The sequence below is a fragment of the Gopherus evgoodei genome, unplaced genomic scaffold (assembly GCF_007399415.2).
Source record: "Gopherus evgoodei ecotype Sinaloan lineage unplaced genomic scaffold, rGopEvg1_v1.p scaffold_76_arrow_ctg1, whole genome shotgun sequence".
NCBI lineage: Eukaryota > Metazoa > Chordata > Testudines > Testudinidae > Gopherus > Gopherus evgoodei.
The window spans coordinates 186,169-209,225 of NW_022060097.1; the positions used below are offsets into that span (position 1 = coordinate 186,169).

General features: G+C 65.0%; 1 protein-coding gene across 2 annotated transcripts; it reads right to left on the bottom strand.

The window, feature by feature from the left end:
- Positions 1-14,264: 14,264 nt before the first annotated feature.
- Positions 14,265-21,467, bottom strand: CEACAM19 (CEA cell adhesion molecule 19). 2 transcript variants are annotated; one of them, XM_030547918.1, is made up of 8 exons: positions 21,229-21,467; positions 20,658-20,746; positions 19,433-19,798; positions 15,813-16,014; positions 15,418-15,470; positions 15,241-15,335; positions 14,932-14,970; positions 14,265-14,816 (listed from the first exon to the last, which is right to left on the bottom strand). In XM_030547918.1, exons 2-8 carry the CDS (start codon positions 20,707-20,709, stop codon positions 14,769-14,771), a joined length of 855 nt encoding a protein of 284 aa, XP_030403778.1. In that variant the 5' UTR covers positions 20,710-20,746; positions 21,229-21,467; the 3' UTR covers positions 14,265-14,768. The 2 variants fall into 2 exon arrangements, with proteins under 2 accessions (XP_030403778.1, XP_030403779.1); XM_030547919.1 differs by lacking the exon at positions 21,229-21,467 and having other exon boundaries at positions 20,658-20,912.
- Positions 21,468-23,057: the final 1,590 nt, after the last annotated feature.

Below are 23,057 nucleotides of genomic sequence, written 5' to 3' on the forward strand. Positions count from 1 at the left end.
CCCAGCACCCGCAGCGTGTGGGGGTCCCCAGCGCCCCATTGCCGGCTCCTGATCCAGCGCACACAGTGTGGGAGGGTCCTCAGCGCCCCATTGCAGGTTCCTGACCCAGCACACGCAGCGTGGGAGGGTCCCCAGCACCCCGTCGGCAGCTCCTGACCCAGCGCACGCAGCGTGGGGGGGTACCCAGCGCCCCATTGCAGGCTCCTGACCAGCGCACACAGTGTGGGGGGTCCCCAGCGCCCCGTCGGCAGCTCCTGACCCAACACACGCAGCAGGTGGGGTCCTCAGCGCTCCTCACTACCTCCTGACCCAGCGCACGCGGCGTGGGGGGGGATCCCCAGTGTCCTGTCCCCGGCTCCTGACCCAGCTCCCGCAGCGTGGGGGGGTCCCCAGCGCCCCGTCGCCGGCTCCTGACCCAGCGCTCGCAGCAAGGGGGGGGGTCCTCAGCGCCCCTCACTAGCTCCTGACCCAGTGCACGCAGCGTGGGGGGGGATCCCCAGTGTCCTGTCGCCGGCTCCTGACCCAGCGCCCCGTCGCGGACTCCTGACCCAGTGCCCGTAGCGTGGGGGGGTCCCCAGTGCCCATCGCCGGCTCCTGACCCAGCACACGCAGCGTGGGGGGGGTCCCCAGCGCCCCGTCGCCGACTCCTGACCCAGTGCCCGTAGCGTGGGGGGGTCCCCAGTGCCCATCGCCGGCTCCTGACCCAGCGCACGCAGCGTGGGGGGGTCCCCAACGCCCCGTCGCCGACTCCTGACCCAGTGCCCGTAGCGTGGGGGGGTCCCCAGTGCCCATCGCCGGCTCCTGACCCAGCGCACGCAGCGTGGAGAGGTCCCCAGCGCCCCGTCGGCAGCTCCTGACTCAGCGCACGCAGCGTAGGCGGGTCCCTAGCGCCCTAGCACTGTTCCTGAACCAGCGCACGCAGTGTGGGGGGGTCCCCGTGCCCCGTCGGCAGCTCCTGACCCAAGCGCACGCAGCGTGGGCGGGTCCCTAGCGCCCTCACTGGTTCCTGACCCAGCGCCCGCAGCGTGAGGGGGTCCCCAGCGCCCCGTCGGCAGCTCCTGACCCAGTGCACGCTGCGTGGGCAGGTCCCTAGCGCCCCTCACTGGTTCCTGACCCAGCGCCCGCAGTATGAGGGGGTCCCCAGCGCCCCGTCGGCAGCTCCTGACCCAGCACACGCAGCGTGGGCAGGTCCCTAGCGCCCCGTTGGCAGCTCCTGATCCAGCGCACGCAGCGTGGGCAGGTCCCTAGCGCCCTCACTGGTTCCTGACCCAGCGCACGCAGCGTGGGGGGGTCCCCAGTGCCCCGTCGGCAGCTCCTGACCCAGCACACGCAGCGTGGGCAGGTCCCTAGCGCCCCTCACTGGTTCCTGACCCAGCGCCCGCAGTGTGGGGGGTTCCCAGCGCCCCGTCGGCAGCTCCTGACCCAGTGCACGCTGCGTGGGCAGGTCCCTAGCGCCCCTCACTGGTTCCTGACCCAGCGCCCGCAGTATGAGGGGGTCCCCAGCGCCCCGTCGGCAGCTCCTGACCCAGCACACGCAGCGTGGGGTGGTCCCCAGCGCCCCGTTGGCAGCTCCTGACCCAGCGCCCGCAGCGTGGGGGGGTCCCCAGTGCCCCATCGCCGACTCCTGACCCAGCGCACGCAGTGTCGGTGGGTCCCTAGCGCCCCTCACTGGTTCCTGACCCAGCGCCCCCAGCGTGGGGGGGTCCCCAGCGCCCCATTGGCAGTTCCTGACCCAGCGCACGCTGTGTGGGCAGGTCCCTAGCGCCCCTCACTGGTTCCTGACCCAGCGCCCGCAGCGTGGGGGGTCCCCAGCGCCCCGTCGGCAGCTCCTGACCCAGCGCACGCTGCGTGGGCAGGTCCTGAGCGCCCCGACAGCAGCGGGAAATTCCCCACGCAGCTCGGTGGCAGACACTTTGCTGAACGCTGAGTGTGTGAGCTCCGCGGCTCGTCCCTTCGCCGACCAGTCAGTTATTGGCCCAAAGCAGAACCCGGGTGAGTCTGGGCGTCCGCGTCGAGCTACGGCCCTGTTCCCAGGTACCGTCAGGACTGCGATGACTCTGCTGTACACGGTGCTGGGGCAGCCCGGCCGCTCGGTACCGGCCAGAGCCCGATTTCCCCTTTCTGCGCCGGGAGCGTGTGTGCTGGGAGCTCCAACTCGGCAAGTACCCAGGGCCCAACGCCAGCCTGGGGCATGTCCCCCTGGCTGTGACAGGCGTTGTGGGAGCGCGACAAGAGAGCCTGGGGCATGCGGGGAGGCCTCACAGAACACCCTGAAACCGAGGGTTTAGGCAGAGGGAGCTGGGGCGCGGGGAGGGCTGCCTGCAGCAAGTGAGGGGGGGCAGGATTGGAATGGAAAAGGGGGGGCTGAGGGCCCAGAGCCCCACAGCTTGAGGGGGGTCACCGTCTCTCAGGTGGGGGTACCTGGGTTGCCCCACGGTGTCTGAGTTTGGGGGAAAGTTCCCCCTGTGACCTAGCCGGGTTCTTCCCAAGGGGGAGACGCCCAGAGCCCCATCGCTGGGGCGGGGATCGGGAAGGGGCAGGGCCTGGGGCCAGCACAGCTCCCGAGGTGACACTTAGCAGAGCCGCCTGGGTCTGTGCATGAGGCTGGATCTGGGGGGAGGGAGTTGGGGGGGGAGCTGCGTGTGTCCCCCCCGCCCTCAGTGCTCTGGGACAGAGAGACACAAACAAACAGCTGATCCCTGCTAATCCCCTCATACAAAGCAGGATCTGTGGGAACAATGCAGCATTTGACAGGTCCGACCGCAGGGCTGTGGGGCGCAGCCTCGGGGGAGCCCAGGGATAGAACCAGCCTGGGGCAGGAAGCATTGGACTCTGCTCCTGCTAGCCAAACCCTGGGCTCTCCCCCAGCTCTGCAAGTGCTTCTCCATCCTGACCCACAGACCCTTGCTAGCCTCGCTGTCCCCAGTTCTGCCATTGTCCCTCACTCCTGACCTGCAGCCCCTCTACTTTCATTTGAAATGGTGCCTGTTGGAGGCCTTTGTGTCCCAGACACCTGGGTCCCACGTTCTCCCCCTCTGACCTGCCAGGAGTATCCCTGTCCAAGGGCTGCCCAGTCTGTGGGGGATTCACCCCATCGCCCGTCGCTGCTGGGGGACCCGCTGGGAGCTGCCGGGACAGCAGAGATGCCTGGCTCCCAGCTGGGGGCAAAGGGCAAAGACGGGGGGAGTGGAGCTGGCACGAAGCACCTCCCTTGCCCGGCCCAGCGCAGGGGGTGTGGCCCCTTTGGCACTGTGCCCCCCTTTTTCTCGACAGCTCTGCCTGCCTCCACTGCTGGGTGGGGGGGAGATGTGTCTCATCTTCCTCCCAGCTCACATGGGGAGGCATAAATCCAGTCCCCACCCTGGGATGTGAACCTGATATGGGCTCTCCAGGGCAACTGCTCCCGTCCCCAGGGATGAGGCTGGTCCTGGAAGGTGCGGAGGGAGGTTTCACACTGGTGGGGGAATTGTCCCTGAGGGGTTAATGCCTGGCACAGGATAGGCCCCCCAGCCCCTGGGGATCTGCACCCCCCACCCTGGGTCTCCCCAGGTACCCCCCAGTAGGGGGAGTGTTGATGGAGGAATCATCCCTGGAGACCCCCAAGGAGGGGGGGCAGAGACACCCCTGGGGGGCAGAGAGAGACACCCCCTGAGGAGGAGGGGCAGAGAGTGACATCCCCGTAGGGGGAGAGAAAGAGACACCCCCTGGGGGGGGCAGAGCACAGACAGACAAGGATCTGGGACAGCTGGGAGGTAAAGTCACCCCGGCTCCCTGCAGCCGGGATGGGACGGACCCGCTCCAGGGTGGGGCGAGGTGCAGGACCCAGAGAATAAGGCACCTGCGCCCAGACAGATGCACAGAGGTGGGGGCAAGGGAAACAGCCTCCCCCTGCAACCTGGGGTGTGTGTGTGTCACACAGACACACACAGAGCAGGGCTCATCCCCTGCAGCAGGGGCGCAGGGACCCCTCCCACACCCCGGCTCCCTGCACCCTTCGGTTCGTCGCTCGAGGAGTTCACCCCAAGGCTGTACATGGGGATGGGGCGGCTCACACACCCCCAGCACCTTCGGGATCCCATCTTGCCCCCCGCCCCGATCAGGCACAGAAGCATTGGGGGAGGGGGAGCCCCAAATCCCGAGTCAGTGTGTGTGTGTCCCCCAATCACCAGAGTGGCTCAGCAGATCCCGAGATCTCAACCCGCAGCTCCGACCAGCGCTGGGGATTCAGCTCCACGTGTCCCGGGTCCCCCTGATGTGCTGCGATTTGTCCCTGAGCGCAGGGAGTCCCTGCATTCCCTGCCCCCCTCCCAGTGTGGTGAGAGTTGGGACTGGGGTGAGCAGGCGGCCAGTGGCCAGAGGCTGGATGGAGCCAGTGTCCTGGATGCTGCTGCCATGCGTGGGAACCTGCCAAACCTGTGGAGATTGTCCATGGATTATCGGCTGGTATCCCCCCCATCACAGGTTCTCGCAGCCTCCAGCCGGTGCTGGCCCAGCCCCCGACACCCAGAACCCCAAGCTGGATGGGATGAGGCCCCCTGGCCCAGCACCCCTGGGCCGCAGCCGGTACCGCTCAGCGACCACTGCTGAAAACAGGAGCCTCAGTTACTCCCCCCTGCAAGTCACCCTGCTCAGACCCGCGGCCCCTGCGCATGGCAGGATTAATGCCCCCCGCCCTGGATGGATCAGCCTGTCTATGGTGGGTGCCTCCCCCTCCTCCGCTGCCCCACTGTTCTCACGCCTGCCCCGGGGCCCATTCTGCCAGGCGCTGCACACAGGACAGAGCCTGCACCGAGGAGCGAAGGGGGACGGGGGGGATCCAGGACGCCAGGTCCCTTCCCACAGAAACATCGGTGAGTGCTGACTCCAATGCCCCAGTGTGACACTAGGGGGCGCTGGGCTACAAGGAATGGGGGCACAGAGAGAACCCAGGAGTCCTGGCTCCCAGCCCTCCCCAGCTCTAACCCACACCAGGGCCTGATGAAATGCATCCTAGAATAGTCAAGGAGCTGACTGAGGAGATATTTGAGCCATTAGCAATTATCTTTGAAAAGTCCTGGGAGACGGGAGAGATTCCAGAAGACTGGAAAAGAGCAAATCTAGTGCTCATTTATAACAAGGGAAATAAGGACAACCCGGGGAATTACAGATCACTCAGCTTAACTTCTGTACCCAGAAAGATAGTGGAGCAAATAATTCAGAAATCAATTTGCAAACACCTAGAAGATAATAAGGTGATAAGCAACAGTCAGGATGGATTTGTCCAGAACAAATCATGCCAAACCAACCTGAGAGCTTTCCTTGACAGGGTAACAAGCCTTGTGGATGAGGGGAAGTGGTACATATGGTATATCTTGACTCTGTGTCGCATGACCTTCTCCTAAACAAACTAGGGAAATGCAACCTAGATGGAACTACTATAAGGTGGGTGCAAAACTGGTTGGAAAACTGTTCCCAGAGAGTAGCTATCAGTGGTTCACAGTTGTGCTGGAAGGGAATAACGCGTGGGGTCCCTCAGGGACTGGTTCTGGGTCCAGTTCTGTTCAATATCTTCATCAATGACTTAAACAAGGGCATAGAGAATACAGTACACTTATAAAGTTTGTGGATGATACCAAGCTGAGTGGGAGGGGTTGCAAGTGCTTTGGAGGATAGGATTAAAATTCAAAATGATCTGGACAAAGTGGAGAAATGGTCTGAAGGCAATAGGATAAAATTCAACAAGGACAAATGCAAAGTGCTCCACGTAGGAAGGAACAATCAGTTGCACACGTACAAAATGGGAAATGACTGCTCAGGAAGAAGCACTGCAGAAAGGGACCTGGGGGTCATAGTGGATCACAAACTAAAGATGAGTCAACAGTGTAACGCTGTTGCAAAAAAAGCCAACTTCAGTCTGGGATGTATCAGCAGGAGTGTTGTAAGCAAGAGACGAGCAGTCATTCTTTCACTCTCCTCTGCGCTGATTAGGCCTCAGCTGGAGTATCGTGTCCAGTTCTGGGCCCCACATTTCAGGAAAGATGTGGAGAAATTGGAGAAAGTCCAGAGAAGAGCAACAAAAATGATGAAAGGTCTAGAACACATGACCTATGAGGGGAGGTTGAAAAAACTGGGTTTGTTTAGTCTGGAGAAGAGAAGACTGAGGGGGACATGATTACAGTTTTCAAATGTGTAAAAGGCTGTTACAAGGACGAGGAAGAAAAATTGTTTTTCTTAATCTCTGAGGACAGGACAAGAAGCAATGGGCTTAAATTGCAGCAAGGGCAGGTTAGGTTGGACATTAGAAAAGACTTCCTACCTGGCAGCCCCATCGATCAGCGCCTCCCCCTCCCACCCTGCACCTCCTGATCATCTCTTTGAGGTGTGCAGGAGGCTGAGGGGGGAGGAGCGAGGGCATGGCAGGCTCAGGGGAGGGGGGGCAAGGGGGGGAGGGGGGGCAAGGCCTGTGGCTGAGCCAGGGGTTGAGCTGTGAGCCCCCCCGGAACATTGGAAAGTTGGCGCCTGTAGCTCCAGCCCCTACAAGGAGCCGCATATTAACTTCTGAAGAGTTGCCACACGTTGGCCACCCTGGCCTAGATAATCCTTAGCCCTGCCACGAGGGCAGGGGACTGGACTGATGACTCTCGAGGTCCCTTCCCGTCCTGTGATTCTATGACCCCCCCGGCCTGAGCCGGGGATGGAACCCAGGCCCCCGGGTGTGGGGCAGTATTTGGGACTGGGTCCCCCCAGCACTGGGTCTGGGGGACCCCAGCTCCTAGAGGTGTCACTAGGCCCCAGCTCCTCCCTCACCCCCCAGCTCCCTGGCAGGGCCCACTGGCCACTGGGGAAGTTTCCCAAGAGCAAGTGGGGGAGGAGCGGCAAGTTGGGTAAGAAACCTACTGAGCAACAGCCCGGGGGGAGGCGGGTGGGGGCGGATTGTGGAGCCCTGAATCCTGGGGGGAGGAGGGGGCAACACTGAGCCCTGAACTCAGGGGCGGTTGGGGGCGGGGGGCTGTTTCCATCTCCTCCCCCATCCCTTTTGCTGTCACATTCTTAACCCCTCTCCCCTGCTGGGTGTGGGGCCTGGGGGGCAGGAGTGGCAGGTGCTGGGGGGCAGGAGCAGCAAGGAGCCTGGGCGTGTTTGCAGTGGGGACTGTGGGGACAGGGGCAGGGTACGGAGTATGGGGGGGCAGAGAGAAGCCTGGGCGTGTTTGCAGTGGGGGCTGTGGTGACAGGGGCGGGGTACAGAGTATGGGGGGGCAGAGAGAAGCCTGGCGTGTTTGCAGTGGGGGCTGTGGTGACAGGGGCGGGGTACAGAGTATGGGGGGGCAGAGAGAAGCCTGGCGTGTTTGCAGTGGGAGCTGTGGGGACGGGGGCAGGGTACAGAGTGGGGGGGGGGCAGTGAGGAGTCTAGGTATGTTTGCAGTGGGGGCTGTGGGGACGCGGGCGGAGTATAGAGTGGTGGGGAAGGAGCCTGGATGTGTTTGCAGTGGGAGGTGTGGGGACGGGGGTGGGGTACAGAGTATGGGGGGACAGGAGCCTGGGCGTGTTTGCAGTAGGGGCTGTGGGGACCGGGGTGGGGTACAGAGTATGGGGGGGCAGAGAGAAGCCTGGCGTGTTTGCAGTGGGGGCTGTGGGGACAGGGGTGGGGTACAGAGTATGTGGGGGCAGAGAGAAGCCTGGGCGTGTTTGCAGTGGGGGCTGTGGGGACAGGGACGGAGTACAGAGTGGGGGGACAGGAGCCTGGGTGTGTTTGCAGTGGGGGCTGTGGGGACAGGGGTGGAGTACAGAGTGGGGGGACAGGAGCCTGGGTGTGTTTGCAGTAGGGGCTGTGGGGACCGGGGCGGGGTACAGAGTATGGGGGGGCAGAGAGAAGCCTGGCGTGTTTGCAGTGGGGGCTGTGGGGACAGGGATGGAGTACAGAGTGGGGGGACAGGAGCCTGGGTGTGTTTGCAGTGGGGGCTGTGGGGACAGGGGCGGGGTACAGAGTATGGGGGGGCAGAGAGAAGCATGGCGTGTTTGCAGTGGGGGCTGTGGGGACAGGGGTGGAGTACAGAGTGGGGGGACAGGAGCCTGGGTGTGTTTGCAGTAGGGGCTGTGGGGACCGGGGCGGGGTACAGAGTATGGGGGGGCAGAGAGAAGCCTGGCGTGTTTGCAGTGGGGGCTGTGGGGACAGGGCACGGTACAGAGTGCAGGGGGGGGAGCAGGACTCCGTTGCTCTGTGGGTTTCTTTCTTACCCAACAATCCCTCCCCTGGGGCCTGTTGGGCAACCCCCGCCCATCCCTGCCCTTCCCCCACCCCCGGATTCAGCAGCTGGGCACCCTCACCCCAATCCAGCCTGTTCAGCCCCAGCACAGACTGGACATGGGGTATCTCCCAGGCACCCCCCACGCCCACACTTGGGCCAGCTCCTGGACAGGCCCAATTTTGGCAGGTGAGTGGGGGGGCAGAACTGGGATAGGAAGGGGCTGCGAGTCAGGAGTGAGGGGCACCAGCAGAGCTGGGGGTTTTCCATTTCTGACATCCTCCCCTCTCCCACAGTCTGTGTCCTGTTCTCCTGCCTCCCACTGGCCAGCGCTGTTGATTTTGGGGTGGCAGTGGTGCCCCCGCACCCCACTCTGGGGCAGACAGTGACCCTGCTGGTCGGGGGGGGCCCGGGGAGTCGCCCAGAGCTGCACCTGGTACCGCAGAACCTCCACAGCCGAGTCCGCTCGGATCCTTACCTTCACCTCCCCGGACACGCGGAACCAGGGACCGGCGTCCACGGGGCGCGAGACCCTGGGGAGTGACTGCTCCCTGCGCATTGCGGGGTTAGCGCCCCAGGACGACGGGAGCTTCACCCTCGTCGTTCGCGCCAGGGGCCGGTCCCACGTGCTCTTTGTGCGCCTGCAGCTCGCCGGTAAGAGCAAGAAGGGGCGCTGTGGGGTGGGAGGCTCAGCAGGGGGCGCTGTGGGGTGGGGGGCTCAGCAGGTGCTGTGGGACGGGGCGGAGGGCTCAGCAGGGGGCGCTTCAGGTCAGGGTGGGGGGCTCAGCAGAGGGCACCGTGGAGGGGGGAGCTCAGCAGGAGGCGCTGTGGGGTGGGGGGCACAGCAGGAGGTGCTGTGGGAAAGGGCGGGGGCTCAGCAGGGGGCACCATGGGGCAGGAAGCGGGGTGGGGCGCTGTGGGGTAGGGGGCTCAGCAGAGGGCACTGTGGGGCGGGGAGCTCAGCAGGGGGCGCTGTGGGACAAGGTGGAGGTTCAGCAGGGGGCGCCATGGGGCAGGGAGCAGGGTGGGGGGCACCGTGGGGCGGGGAGCTCAGCAGGGGACGCTGTGGGCAGGGCCGGGGCTCAGCAGGGGGCACCATGGGGCAGGGAGCGGGGTGGGGGCACTGTGTGGTAGGGGGCTCAGCAGAGGGCACCGTGGGGCAGGAGCTCAGCAGGGGGCGCTGCAGGTCAGGGTTGGGGGGCTCAGCAGAGGGCACCGTGGGACGGGGGCTCAGCAGGGGGCGCTGTGGGACAGGGTGGGGGCTCAGCATGGGGCACCATGGGGCAGGGAGCGGGGTGGGGGGCACCGTGGGGCGTGGAGCTCAGCAGGGGGCGCCGTGGGGCAGGGAGCGGGGTGGGGGGCACCGTGGGGCGGGGAGCTCAGCAGGGGGTGCCATGGGGCAGGGAGCGGGGTGGGGGGCACCGTGGGGCGGGGAGCTCAGCAGGGGGCGCTGTGGGACAAGGTAGGGGTTCAGCAGGGAGCGGGGTGGGGGGCACCGTGGGGTGGGGAGCTCAGCAGGGGGCGCCATGGGGCAGGGAGCGGGGTGGGGGGCACCGTGGGGCGGGGAGCTCAGCAGTGGGCGCTGTGGGACAAGGTAGGGGTTCAGCAGGGAGCGGGGTGGGGGGCACCGTGGGGTGGGGAGCTCAGCAGGGGGCGCCATGGGGCAGGGAGCGGGGTGGGGGGCACCGTGGGGCGGGGAGCTCAGCAGGGGGTGCCGTGGGGCAGGGAGCGGGGTGGGGGGTGCCGTGGGGCGGGGAGCTCAGCAGGGGGCGCTGTGGGACAAGGTAGGGGTTCAGCAGGGAGCGGGGTGGGGGGCACCGTGGGGCGGGGAGCTCAGCAGGGGGCGCCGTGGGGCAGGGAGCGGGGTGGGGGGCACCGTGGGGCGGGGAGCTCAGCAGGGGGTGCCGTGGGGCAGGGAGCGGGGTGGGGGGCACCGTGGGGCGGGGAGCTCAGCAGGGGGTGCCGTGGGGCAGGGAGCGGGGTGGGGCACCGTGGGGCGGGGAGCTCAGCAGGGGGTGCCGTGGGGCAGGGAGCGGGGTGGGGGGCACCGTGGGGCGGGGAGCTCAGCAGGGGGTGCCGTGGGGCGGGGAGCTCAGCAGGGGGCGCTGTGGGACAAGGTAGGGGTTCAGCAGGGAGCGGGGTGGGGGGCACCGTGGGGCGGGGAGCTCAGCAGGGGGTGCCGTGGGGCGGGGAGCGGGGTGGGGGGCACCGTGGGGCGGGGAGCTCAGCAGGGGGTGCCGTGGGGCAGGGAGCGGGGTGGGGGCACCGTGGGGCGGGGAGCTCAGCAGGGGGTGCCGTGGGGCAGGGAGCGGGGTGGGGGGCACCGTGGGGCGGGGAGCTCGGCAGGGGGTGCCGTGGGGCAGGGAGCGGGGTGGGGCAGCGGGTTGCTCCAGGAAGGGGGGGCTGTCTCCCACCTCGGCTCTCTTTGTTCGCAGGTGACCGGACGGTGTCTGGATTTGCTGCCCCCTACCAGGTTCTGGGGCCGGTACCGGCTCCCAGACCCCTCCCCCACATCCCCCAAGTGTCCCTTCCCCCACCCCAACCCCTTTCTCCCCTCCCCCCTTCCCCAGACCCCTCCCAAATCTCCCTTCCCCCCAATAAAAGCCTGTGAACTGAGCCACAGCCTGGAGTTTGTGTCGAGGGGGAGGAGTAAATGGGGGTCGGGGGCAGGCCCCAGCTGTAGACGGGCCGGGTACATGGGGGAGGCGGGGGGGGCTGTATGATGGAGGGTCCCGGGTCTCTCTTCCCCCGACAGGGAGTGGGTGACACCCCCCCTCCGCTCCAGGGGCGCCGCGGGACCAGAGCGAAGGAGCCGGGGAGCTGGAGACCCCCAAAGGGGAACCTCCCCTATCGCCCCCTCCCACCGGCAGACAAGGTCGGGAAGGGGGGGGTGGGGGGCTCCTAGCGGCCCCAGGTCCCAGCCTCACGCCTCTGCACAAACTAGCCTGGGGGGGGGGCAGCGTTAACCCCAGAACACCCCCCCCCGGCTACATACAGACTGCGGGGGAGGGGGACTCATTCTGCGTCCCGGCTCCGGAGTGGCTCCGGCCCCACACAATCCAGTGTGTGCGCGGAGCCGGGGGAGGAGCCCACTGCCCCCACCCCCAGCTCACCTGCCAGTCCCCGCCCCTTCTACGAGCTGCCCCGTTGTGGCTCATTCCGGGGGGGGGCATATGGGGGAGGGGGTTAAGTAGGGAACCCGCAGATTGAGGGATTCCCGGTGGAGGGGGGGGCATGGGAGAGGAGGGGCAGGCTGTGCTGCAGGGGTGGGGGTCAGACAGCCTAGCATGGGGGGCAGAGGCAGGCTGCCCACAGTGGGACAGGGTGAGGGGCAGCAAAGGGGAAGGTGCAGGGTCTCTGGGGTGGGGGAGAGAAGAGGGGACAGGAGGTGGAGGGGGAGGAAGGGGGCAGGATTCCCAGGGCAGAGGGGGAAGGGTCGGGGTGGGGGGGGGGTCACGGGGTCTGGCCTATGCCCCAGCTTGCAACCAGCCTCTTGGGTGTGACCCCTCACTGGGCCAGGGACCCCAGGGTTGGACAGGGGCCCGTGGGCTCCAGGATTGGGCCACCAGCAACAGCCCCCCCTTCCCCTGAGGGTCCCTGCGGGGCCTGGACCCTGCAAGCATGAGGCCCCTGAGGTATTGGCAGCGACCCAGCTCCTGTGCAGAGCCAGGGGCCCCACTCAGCCTGGGGAGGCAGCCGTTAGCCATGGCCGACCGAGCCATGATCAAGTCCATGGCTGGCTTGTTCTGGCCCCTCACGCGGCCCCTCTCTCAGGGGCATCCTGCTGCCAGGGTGGGGGGGCTTGGCCAGTCCTCAGGGCAGTGCTTTGCTGCCTGGACCAGCCTATTCCCCACAGACATCCCGCCTCCTGCACGGCTCTAACAGGAGACTGAGCCCTTTTTCCAGTCCCGAGGGAAACTGAGGCACAGGTAGGGTGACCAAATGTCTTGATTTTATACGGACAGTCCTGATTTTGGGGTCTTTTTCTTATATGGACAGGGCTGGGCTGGCAGTGGGCTGTGGGTCAGGACTGAGGGGCACTGGCAGAGCTGGGCGGGATCCCATGGATTGGCTGGCAGGAGCTGCGGGTCGGGAGTGAGGGGCACCAGCAGATCTGGGAGGGCCAGGGCTGAGCTAGCAGGGGCTGCGGTTCGGGAGTGAGGGGCATCAGCAGAGCTGGGCATGTCCCACCTCTGACGTACTCTCCCCCGTCCCCAGTCTGTGTCTTGTTCTGCAACCTCCTGCCAGCCGGGGCTGGTCCCTGTGGATTCTGATCTTTGTGTCCCTGTGGGAGCTGCGCTGGGGTCCGGCCTTCACTGGGGGAGATGCCAGCCCACGACTGCTCCCTGCGCATCACAGGGGTAACCCCCCAGGACAGTGGGGGCTACACCCTCGTCTGCCAGGCTGGCGGGCGCTGCGCCGAGGCCCTCAGGCACCTGCAGATCTCTGGTAAGAGCAACGGGGGTGCCATGGAAGCAAGAACGGGGCAGGGGTCTCAGCAGGGGGCGCCCTGGGGCGGGGGGGCTCAGTAGGGGTTGGGGGGGGTCTGTGACCCTTCCCCCGATGAAGTCTCGTCTTTTCCAGTTTGACCAGATGGGGCCGGGATCCACCCCGAATGGGGCCAGCAAGAACGGGGGTGGGAGTGACCAGTCTCCCCATCCCATCCAGTCACCAGCGACAGGGCCGGCTCCAGCTTTTCTGCCGCCCCAAGTGGCAAAGGGGGAGAAAAAAGATAAAGCCGCGATCGGCGGCACCTCTACCGCGTGCTTCATTCTTCGGTGGCAATTCGGCGGCGGGTCCTTCGCTCCAAGGGACTGAGGAACCCGCCACCAAAGACCTGGACGCGCTGCCCCAAGCACCTGCTGCCTGCACTGGAGCCTGGAGCCGGCCCTGACCAGCACCCCCACCCAACCTCAATGAAAGTCTTCGGCAGCTGGGGTGGGGTGGGGGAGTCTCTGTGCAATGGCAGCCCCTAAGTCTCCATCCCACACCCCAAGCCAGACCAGAGAAGAAGGGAGACTGTCTCAGAGGAACAAGGTTTAATACTGGGGCTGGGGGTGCCCCCATCTGCTCCCAATACCGGCCTCCAGCGATTTGATCCAGGCTCTGGCATCAGAGGGAGCCCAGACAGGGCCCTGGGAGGCTGGGTTTGGGGGTGGGGGCGTTCCCTGGGGATGCTGATGGGGAGGTATCATAAACAGATAGTTAAGGGTTAATGTCTCTTTTACCTGTAGAGGGTTAACAAACAGGGAACCAAACACCTGACCAGGGGACCAATCAGGAGACAAGATACTTTCAAATCTCGGTGGAGGGAAGCCTGTTTGGGTTTGGCTTTGTTCTCTCTGGCTCCTGGAAGGGACTGGACGTGCAACCAGGTTTCTTGCCAATCTCCCTGCTACAGTCTCTTATATATTCAGAACAGTGAGTATCTAGTAAGGATCAGGCGGTTATAGTCTTTTTAGTTGGTTTTCCTTTATTTGCAAATGTGTATCTGGCTGGTAGAAATTAAATGTGTATTTGGCTGGAAATATTTTAAATTGTATTTCTGCTGGAGGAGGCTTTTTCTCCAGTTTCTAGAAGCTGACAGACCCTGTAATATTCCATCTTAAATTTACAGTGATTTTCTTTATTCTTTTATTAAAAGTTTTGCTGTTAAGACCTGTCTGATTTTTCCCCTTGGTGAGTCTCAAGGGAATTGAGTCTGTACTTAGCAGGGAAGGAGAAGGGAGGGGAAGGGTGGAATCCCTTTGTTTTAGATTCACAGAGCGTGAATCTGTCTCTCTCTCCAGGAGACCTAATTTCTCTGTGTTGTGATTCAAGGAGTTTGAATCACAGTGATCTTCCAGGGTAACCCAGGGAGGGGAAGGCTGGGAAAAGCAACGGTGAGGAAAGGGGTTTACTTTCCTTGTGTTAAGAGCCAGGGGGTCTGGGTCTTGCTGGTCCCCAGGGAAGGTTTAGGGGGGGACCAGAGTGTATCAGGCACTGGAATTCCTGATTGGTGGCAGCTTATCAGATCTAAGCTGGTAATTAAGCTTAGGGGAATTCATGCTAGTACCCCAACTTTTGGACTCTAAGGTTCAGATTGGGGAAAGATACTATGACAGGGGGACCCCAGGGTGCGAGGTCTGTCCTGGAGGCTGAGGGTGGGAGTTCTCCTGGGGGATTATCACTGCTGGGGGGGTTCCCCACGGACAATGGGGGGAGTCTCTAGGGGTTTCCATGGATGCTGCGAGGGGATCCCTTTGGGCAGGCCAAGGATGTTGTGGAGGGTTCCCAGGTTTGCTGAAGGGTACCCCACTGGGGGGTGCTCAGGCTCTGCCCATTGGGGTCCCTGGAAGAGTACCCTCCCCCAGTTTTTCTATGGGTGTTCCCCATGGGTGGGGTCCTTGTGGTCAGGGATCCCAATTGTGGAGACCCTCAGGGAGTTCCCCATGGCAGGGGGTGTCCCTGGGTGATTCCTTGTTGGGGGGATTCCCCATGGTGGGGGGCATCCCTGGGCGGTGCCCTGTTAGGGGGGGTTCCCCCCTGTGGCCTCTGCGGCTGGCGTCACCTCTGGATCTGGGCATATACGGACTCGGCTCGCTGCAGCAGCTCCTGCCAGGGGAGAGGGGCTGTTAGAGACAGACAGACATGGGGGAGGATCCCTGACACACGGACCCTCCCAGCCCCTCATACCCCACCCCCAGGAGGCTGAACTGGGGGGACTCACCGTGTAGTTGGGGTCTGGCTGGGGAGGCAAGGGGATAGCCTGCAAGACAGACAGACAGACAGACATGGGGGAGAGCAGAGAGATTAGTTATAACCGGCCTTTGATCCCAACCCTCTCCAGGATCTCCCCTGCCCCCCAGCAGGGAACAGACCCCAGGGAGAAGCTCTGACCCGGAGCTTGTGGGGAATGGGGGCAGGGGGATGGGGAGGGTGGTACCTGGCAATGACCAGGGGGCAGCATGCCAGGAGTTCAAGGGGTCAGTGCCCATGGGGTCCCCAGGGGGGCAGTGCCTGGCCCAGCCTCACTCACCGGGGGAACTTGGGGGTCAATTTCAGGGTTTCTTCCCTCCGGTTGGGGCAACTCCAAGGAAGACTCCATCACCTCGTAAATCGGCTCCATGTCATCTGGAGAGAGAACGGGAGATAGAACCCAGGCGTCCGGGCTCTCAGCCCCACCACCAAGCCCTACATCAGGGCTGTGACTCACCCCTGGCAGATCTTTGTGGTTTCTTCCCTTTGGGATCCAGTTTTCCTGTGGAGCTAAACAGAGCCGGGAGCTGACATGATAATCCCAAGGGAATCCCCACCCCACCTCACCAGGAGAAAACAACCCAGATGTCCTGGCTCCCAGCCCCCCTCCTCCCTCCCCCTCTAACCCACTACACCCCACTCCCCTCCCAGAGCTAGGGAGAGAACCCAGGCATCCTGGTTTCCTGCCTCACACCCCGCAACTGTAACCACTAGATCCCACTCCCCTCTCAGATTTGGGGATAGGACCCAGGAGTCCTGGCTCCTAGCCCCCCAACCCACTAGACCCCACTCCCCTCCCAGAGCCAAAGAGAGAACCCAGGTATCCTACCCCCTCCCCTCCCCCGCGCTTACCCTCTGGCCAGGTCCGACCTGCGCAGGATGAAGTGGTAGATGACCACGGCTCCCAGAGCTCCGGTCAGCAAAATCCCAACCACGACCCCCGCCACCACCCAGCCCAGGACCTGCGGGGTGCTGGGGGCTGCTGTGGCCAGGGGAGGCCCTGTGCCTGAGCCCGGGGGGAGCAATGTCCTTGGACCCAGGGTGGTCGCTGGGGCTGCAAGGAAGAGAATTGGGGAGAAGTGAGTGTTGGGGGGAGCTGGGGCTTGGGGGGGATCCCAGGGGGTCCATGTGGACAGAGCAGAGTCCTGGGCTGGGGGAATGAGGGGGGCTAATGGGGTTTGGGGAGGGATCACCCTCTGGCTCCCCCTGGGGGCTGAAGGGTTGGGGGTCCCTGGGGCAGTCCATGTGGGGGATGGGGGGGCCCTCCAAGACTGTCCCTGGGAGGTAGGGGAGTCTATGGGGGAGTCCCTGGAGGGATGGAGGCCATGGGGGATATGGAGAGGGGGAAGGGGTGATGGGGCTCTGAGGAGTCCCCAGGGGGGTCTCTAACCAGCCTGCAGTAAACACCCTCCCATGGACCAGGCCTCTTGGCCGCTCTCCGGAGCAGGACTCCGGGGAATGACCAGTGGCCAGGCCAGGCCCCACCGCCACCACCAGCCGAGTACCTCGTGTCTGTGCTTTGGGCCTGGATGCAGAGCAGACCCAGCGGCTGATGCTGCCCCATGCTCCGGCGCTGCCACTGGGTACAGGTGACTGAGCAGGTGCAGCTAGGGCTGAAGATCCGGAACCGGGACCTGTCCCCAGCATTTGCCAACAGCCCCATTGGCTTGAGGCTCTATCGCTGCCTAGGGCACCCGCCCGCAAGGGGCTGTGGACAGCTCCGAGCGCGCTGCCTGCCTGCAGCCATGATCTGTGGGGGGCCCACGGGGCTCTCGGCTGGCCCAGGGTTCTCTAGACAGGGGCTTGCTCCTGTGAGGAGAGTCTGACGCCTTAAACCAGCCCGCCCAGCTCTGTGAATTTCACACCCCAAGCCAGGACAAGAGGCCGCATCTGCACGCGGCTATGGCCATGGAAGAATTCTTCCCCTGACTCCATAGCTGCCGCTCCAGGGGCTGGACTGACCAGGCTGACAGGAGCGTCTCTGCTACACAGGCAGGGCCTAGCCGTGAGCTGGAGCACAGACCTGCCAAGGAGCCAGTGTTCAAGGCTCACCCGATCCTGGTGTGACCCGTTCAGCACAGGCCACCAGCACGCTGTGCTTTTCTCAGCTTTACAGTCCTAGGCACAGAAACATCCCAGATAAACGGTTACACGCCCCACCCGGACAATGCCGGACGAGCTGGGGAACGGGCTGTTAACGAAGGCTACAAACGACCAGCGTGTTCTGGGCCAGAGGAGCTAACACGTTCAGTGGTGCCTTACAAAGCCATTGGGACGCATAGCTGTGCTGTGCGCGTCACCCCTAGGGCGACCCAGCAGCTGGTCCAGAGCCTGACGAAGCCACAGCCCAGAATTAAGCCAACCCAGCCCCTAGGACAGGCGCATTGTGCTAGCCACTAGAGTTTGGAGAGGTGGGTTGTGAACATGGATGGACCAGCCCCTTTCGGCGCTGCAGGACATGTCCGCACAATGGTGCCACATCGCTCAGGTGACCCAGCCGTGTGGCACGAGTGGCAGCTGCACACGGAGACCCTCACGTACGAAGTGGGCATCTCGCAGCGGTGCGGGGATAACCCAGCGTGGGGACGGAGCCACGGGCAGCTGAGTTCCTTGGTTGCTGTCTCAGGCTGGCGACAAAGCCAGCAAGTGAGTCGAACGGGTTTATATCATAGCAGTGCGACGAGCCACTAACCGAGGCCGGAGCCCTGCGCGAGGAGAAGGGACGTGCCAGAGAGACTCTGCAGAGAGCGTGGCCTGCTGGTGGGGCAAGCGCAGGCTGGGCAGAGAGAGGGCCATGGGAAGTCACTGCCCCAGCTCGCTGCAGCCTGAAACAGAGCCAGTGGGTGGCCAGCGCCTGGTCCCTTGTGCCCCACACAAAACGCGATGGCTCATTGTGGCCCACCCCAGCCAGGAGGTTTTGCACCGAAACTCTGGAGTTTCCCACTATTGCAAGATGCCACAGAGAAGACAACTTGTTTCCTGTCTGGCTGAGGAGAAGGCACAGCTCACATCCTGGCTGGATGCTTCCAACCTGGCTTTCCAGCTGCCCCAGATGCTGGGGTGGGCAGGGCAGGGACCAGGCCAGACGGCCGAGCAGTGCTCGATCGTATCTCACCCCCTGTGCCTCACTCCCCCACGACAGAGCATCTCCTGGGGAGCCTGGCCCAGGAGACACCCCCCAAGGGTCACTCCCTGACAGCACCAGTTCGCTCCGCTGGGCAGGGCCCTGGGTAGAGACAGCAGCGAAATCCAGAGACGAGAAAGGATCCAGCTGTTCTATACACAGCGCCCTGAGCGCGTCACCTGGTGACCGTCCATCCGTCTATCGCCCCGGCGCTCTCCGGTCATTGCAGGAGCGAGGGCAGAACCCACCCATGCCAGGTCCAGCTGACCTGCGGCACAGGCTCCAATCCGGAATGGGTGAAAGTTCCTCGCTCCCAGTATCAGGCAACGTTTACTCTGGTACTGTCCCCCGCGAGGGCTGCCTGGCTTTCATGCCTCCAGCCAGGCGCGCCTGAGAGAAACCCTCTGAAGGGCTGTTGGCATGGCCTCAGCGAGTTTAGTCGTAGTGGTGTAGACGTGACTCTGCGTCAGTGAGTACCTGAGTGCCGAGGCTGGACAAGCTCAGCCCAGGCTGAGTCCGACAGGCAAAGCCACTGCAAGAATCCCAGCGTTTAACAGACCTGAACCTGCCACGTACACACAGACTCTGCAGCTCCAGACGAAAGGTACAAACTGCTTTGTGAGCTGCAGGTTGCACCAGCCCTGGAGGCCTGCGGCCTCCCGCCCTGCCCGTTTCCTGGGGTTTCATGCGCAATAGCCCTGACGTGCACAACTAGCCCCCTGGCTCTGGCAACGGCCGACACGGCCATGCAGTAACGTGGCTCCACTTCCAAATCCCACCGGAGCACTGGCTGGCTGACTTGCCCCTGGCAGACAAGCTGCTTTGGCTCAGGGGCTAGGTCAGTACCAAGTCTCAGCCCAGACCAGGGTAGTGGGAGAGCAGCTGCCTCTGACTGAACGGAAGGGACTGATTGTCCCTGATCTTTGTCACACCTCTGTTGGGGCGCAGTACAGGCCGTCCTGAATGCTTGCCGCCAGCTCTCCTTTGCTTTCAGAGTTTTGCTGCTAAACTCGTCCGCTTCTAGTAATTTTCTGGCCGAAGGGGACGGACGGAGCCAAAGCCCAGCAGGAAAATGAGCTGAGGTAACCGGCTCACTCTTTAGCCCATGTGAGTTTTAGAACTAGCCTGCCCACTGGGTCGTGGAGGGGCCGTGGTGCTGGGTACCCTGGGGGACGGGTGGATCCCTGAAGAGGGTCCCAGAGGGTGGGGTGTCTCTGAGATGTGATTTACCAACCACCTGCAGCCCCACCCTGTTCCTCTCACACCCCGGGGGGATGGATGTGTCGGGGGGGGCATGGGAGATTGGGGGTGTCTGGGGGAAGGCGCAGGCTGTAGGGCGGCCACTCACCGCTCACCCGCAGCTCCACGGTGCCCTTCTCGCTGCCCTGCGGCACCAGCTGCAGAGCGACCTGGTAGGTGCCGCTGTCATTGGCCTGGGCACCCTGAAGGAGCAGAGACCCGTTGGGAAAGCCAACCTCGCGGCCCGTGAACTGCACCCCATTGCGCTGGGGGCGCTCCTGCCCCAGGAAGTAGCTGAAGATGCGGGTGCTGCCATCAGCCAGCCGCCCCCGGTACCAGTCGAAGTGACGCAGGGGCTCCAGGCCGCCTTCCACGGACAGAGTGACGTTCTGGCCCACGGACGGAGCCTCCGGGATCCTGCGCACCACAACAGTACAAACCACAGTGCGGGGACCCCAGCACAACAGGAGACAGCCTGGCGGGATAGGGAGAGGAAGAGAGATGGTGAAAGTGACCCTCACTCCCGAACCGCAGCCCCTGCTAGCCCAGCCCTGGGCTCCTCCCCCCACAGCTCTGCCAGTGCCCCTCACTCCCGACCCACAGCTCCTGCTAGCCCAGCCCTGGGCTCCTCCCCCCACAGCTCTGCCGGTGCCCCTCACTCCCAACCCACAGCCCCTGCTAGCCCAGCCCTGAGCTGCCCCCACAGCTCTGCCGGTGCCCCTCACTCCCAACCCACAGCCCCTGCTAGCCCAGCCCTGGGCTCCTCCCCCCACAGCTCTAATGCTGCCCCTCACTCCCGACCCACAGCTCCTGCTAGCCCAGCCCTGAGCTGCCCCACAGCTCTGCCAGTGCCCCTCACTCCCGACCCACAGCTCCTGCTAGCCCAGCCCTGGGCTCCTCCCCCCACAGCTCTGCCGGTGCCCCTCACTCCCAACCCACAGCCCCTGCTAGCCCAGCCCTGGGCTCCTCCCCCCACAGCTCTAATGCTGCCCCTCACTCCCGACCCACAGCTCCTGCTAGTCCAGCCCTGGTCTTCTCCGGCCGCAGCTCTGCCAGTGCCCCATACTCCCGACCCACAGCCCCTGCTAGCCCAGCCCTGGGCTCCTCCCCCCACAGCTCTGCCAGTGCTCCTCACTCCCGACCCACAGCCCCTGCTAGCCCAGCCCTGAGCTCCTCCCCCCACAGCTTTGCTTGTGCCCCTCACTCCCGACCCACAGCCCCTGCTAGCCCAGCCCTGAGCTGCCCCCACAGCTCTGCCAGTGCCCCTCACTCCCGACCCACAGCCCCTGCTAGCCCAGCCCTGGGCTCCCCCTACACATTGCTCCGTGGCTCACCTGCAAACAGAACCCCCTTATACGGGGTGTTCCGGAAACAAGGCCCTCCCATCCTTCCCGGAGGCAGGAGCAGAGGGGAGGGTCACAGTCTGTGGAGAGAGGAGAAGGCACCTGAGAGAGGGTCCCAGTCGGATGCCTGGGTCCCTTTGCTGAAGTGCCTTTACCAAGGGTCCCAGGCTCAGCTCCTCTGATGGGCTTTGCATGTGGGATCTCTGCGGGCCACCCGCGGGGGCGGCGGCACCACTCCAGAGCTGCTCAACCCGTCTGGCCCTGAGTCACCCAGAGCCTGGACCGTGGGATGGAGGCGGGTGCTCTGGTGCGGAGCCCAGGAAGGTGCCTGGGAAACAGACGGGGGGCGGGGAGGGAGCGCCCTGCGCGTCAAAAACAAGGGGAGAGAACCCAGGAGTCCTGGCTCCCAGCTCCCATCAGACCCCCTTCTTTCCCGGGGGAGGGGCAGAACCCAGGAGTCCTGTCCTGGCCCCAGGCCCCCACCACCAGACCCCCTTCTTTACCGGGGGCGGGAGAAGAGCCCAGGAGTCCTGGCCCCCAGCTGTAGGTCCCCGTGTCTTACCAAGTGCTGAGCCCACCCCCTCGGGGGCCGGTGGGGCTGGCGGTAGGTAGGTAGGTCGGTCCCTCTGGCCGTCTCCTCCCGGCTCTGACTCTCTCCCCCGCGGGGCCGGGCTAGGGCCGGACCTGCACCCTTCGCCTGTTCGCGGCGGCTCTGCGCTGCTCCGGGGGGTCGGTGCAATCAGACACCCCCGCCCCCAGTGTCCGGTCCAACCGCCCCCCTCCGAGTTCAGTCTCGGGAGCAGGGAGCAGAGATCTCGGGGGTGGGGGGCGGACTCCAGTCACACCCCGGGGCCCCGCCCCCAACCCCGCTGGGGAATCCCTGCCCCTCCGGGCACCCAAGAAACTGGGGGGCATCCCCCCTCTCCATCCTGCTGAGTCAAGGCCCTCCCCACGGAACATCGCCCCCCGCCGAGCCCGCAACCCACAGCACAGCGCCCCCTGCCGAGCCCCCAACCACCCCCACAGCACAGCGCCCCCTACCGAGCTCCACACCCCCTGCCCACAGCGCCCCCTGCTGAGCCCCCCACAGCACAGCGCCCCCTACCGAGCCCCCAACCCCTCCCCACGACACAGCGCCCCACGCTGAGCTCCCCACCCCATGCCCACAGCACAGCGCCCCCTGCCGAGCCCCCAACTCACAGCACAGCGCCCCCTACCGAGCCCCAAACCCTCTCCCCACAGCACAGCGCCCCCTACCGAGCCCCAAACCCCTCCCCACAGCACAGTGCCCCCTGCTGAGCCCCCAACTCACAGCACAGCGCCCCCTACCGAGCCCCAACCCCCTCCCCACAGCACAGCGCCCCCTACCGAGCCCCAACCCCCTCCCCACAGCACAGTGCCCCTTGCCGAGCCCCCAACTCACAGCACAGCGCCCCCTACCGAGCCCCAAACCCCTCCCCACAGCACAGCGCCCCCTACCGAGCCCCAACCCCCTCCCCACAGCACAGTTCCCCTCGCCGAGCGCCCAACTCACAGCACAGCGCCCCCTGCTGAGCCCCCTCCCCACAGCACAGCACTCCCCGCCGAGCTCCCACCCCCTGCCCACAGCTCCCCCTGCTGAGCCCCCCAGCACAGCGCCCCCTGCCAAACCCCCAGCCCCTCCCCACAGCACAGCGCCCCCCCCGAGCTCCCCACCCCTACCCACAGTGCCCCTTGCTGAGCCCTCAAGCACAGAGCCCCCTGCTGAGCCCCCTCCCCACAGCACAGCGCCCCCCACCGAGCTCCGCACCCCCTGCCCACAGTGCCCCTCGCCGAGCCCCCAACTCACAGCACAGCGCCCCCTGCTGAGCCCCCTCCCCACAGCACAGCACTCCCCGCCGAGCTCCCACCCCCTGCCCACAGCTCCCCCTGCTGAGCCCCCCAGCACAGCGCCCCCTGCCAAACCCCCAGCCCCTCCCCACAGCACAGCGCCCCCCCCGAGCTCCCCACCCCTACCCACAGTGCCCCTTGCTGAGCCCTCAAGCACAGAGCCCCCTGCTGAGCCCCCTCCCCACAGCACAGCGCCCCCCACCGAGCTCCGCACCCCCTGCCCACAGTGCCCCTCGCCGAGCCCCCAACTCACAGCACAGCGCCCCCTGCTGAGCCCCCCAGCACAGTGCCCCTGCTGAGCCCCCCACAGCGCCCTCTGCAGAGCCCCCAACCCACAGCACAGCGCCCCCTACCAAGTCCCCAACCCCTCCCCAGAGCACAGTGCCCCCTAACTAGTCCCCAACCCCCTGCCCGCAGCACCCCTACCGAGCCCCCTCCCCACAGCACAGCGCCCCCTGCCGAGCCCCCACCCCACCGTGCCCCCTGCTGAGCCCCCAGCACAGCGCCCCCGCTGAGCCCCCA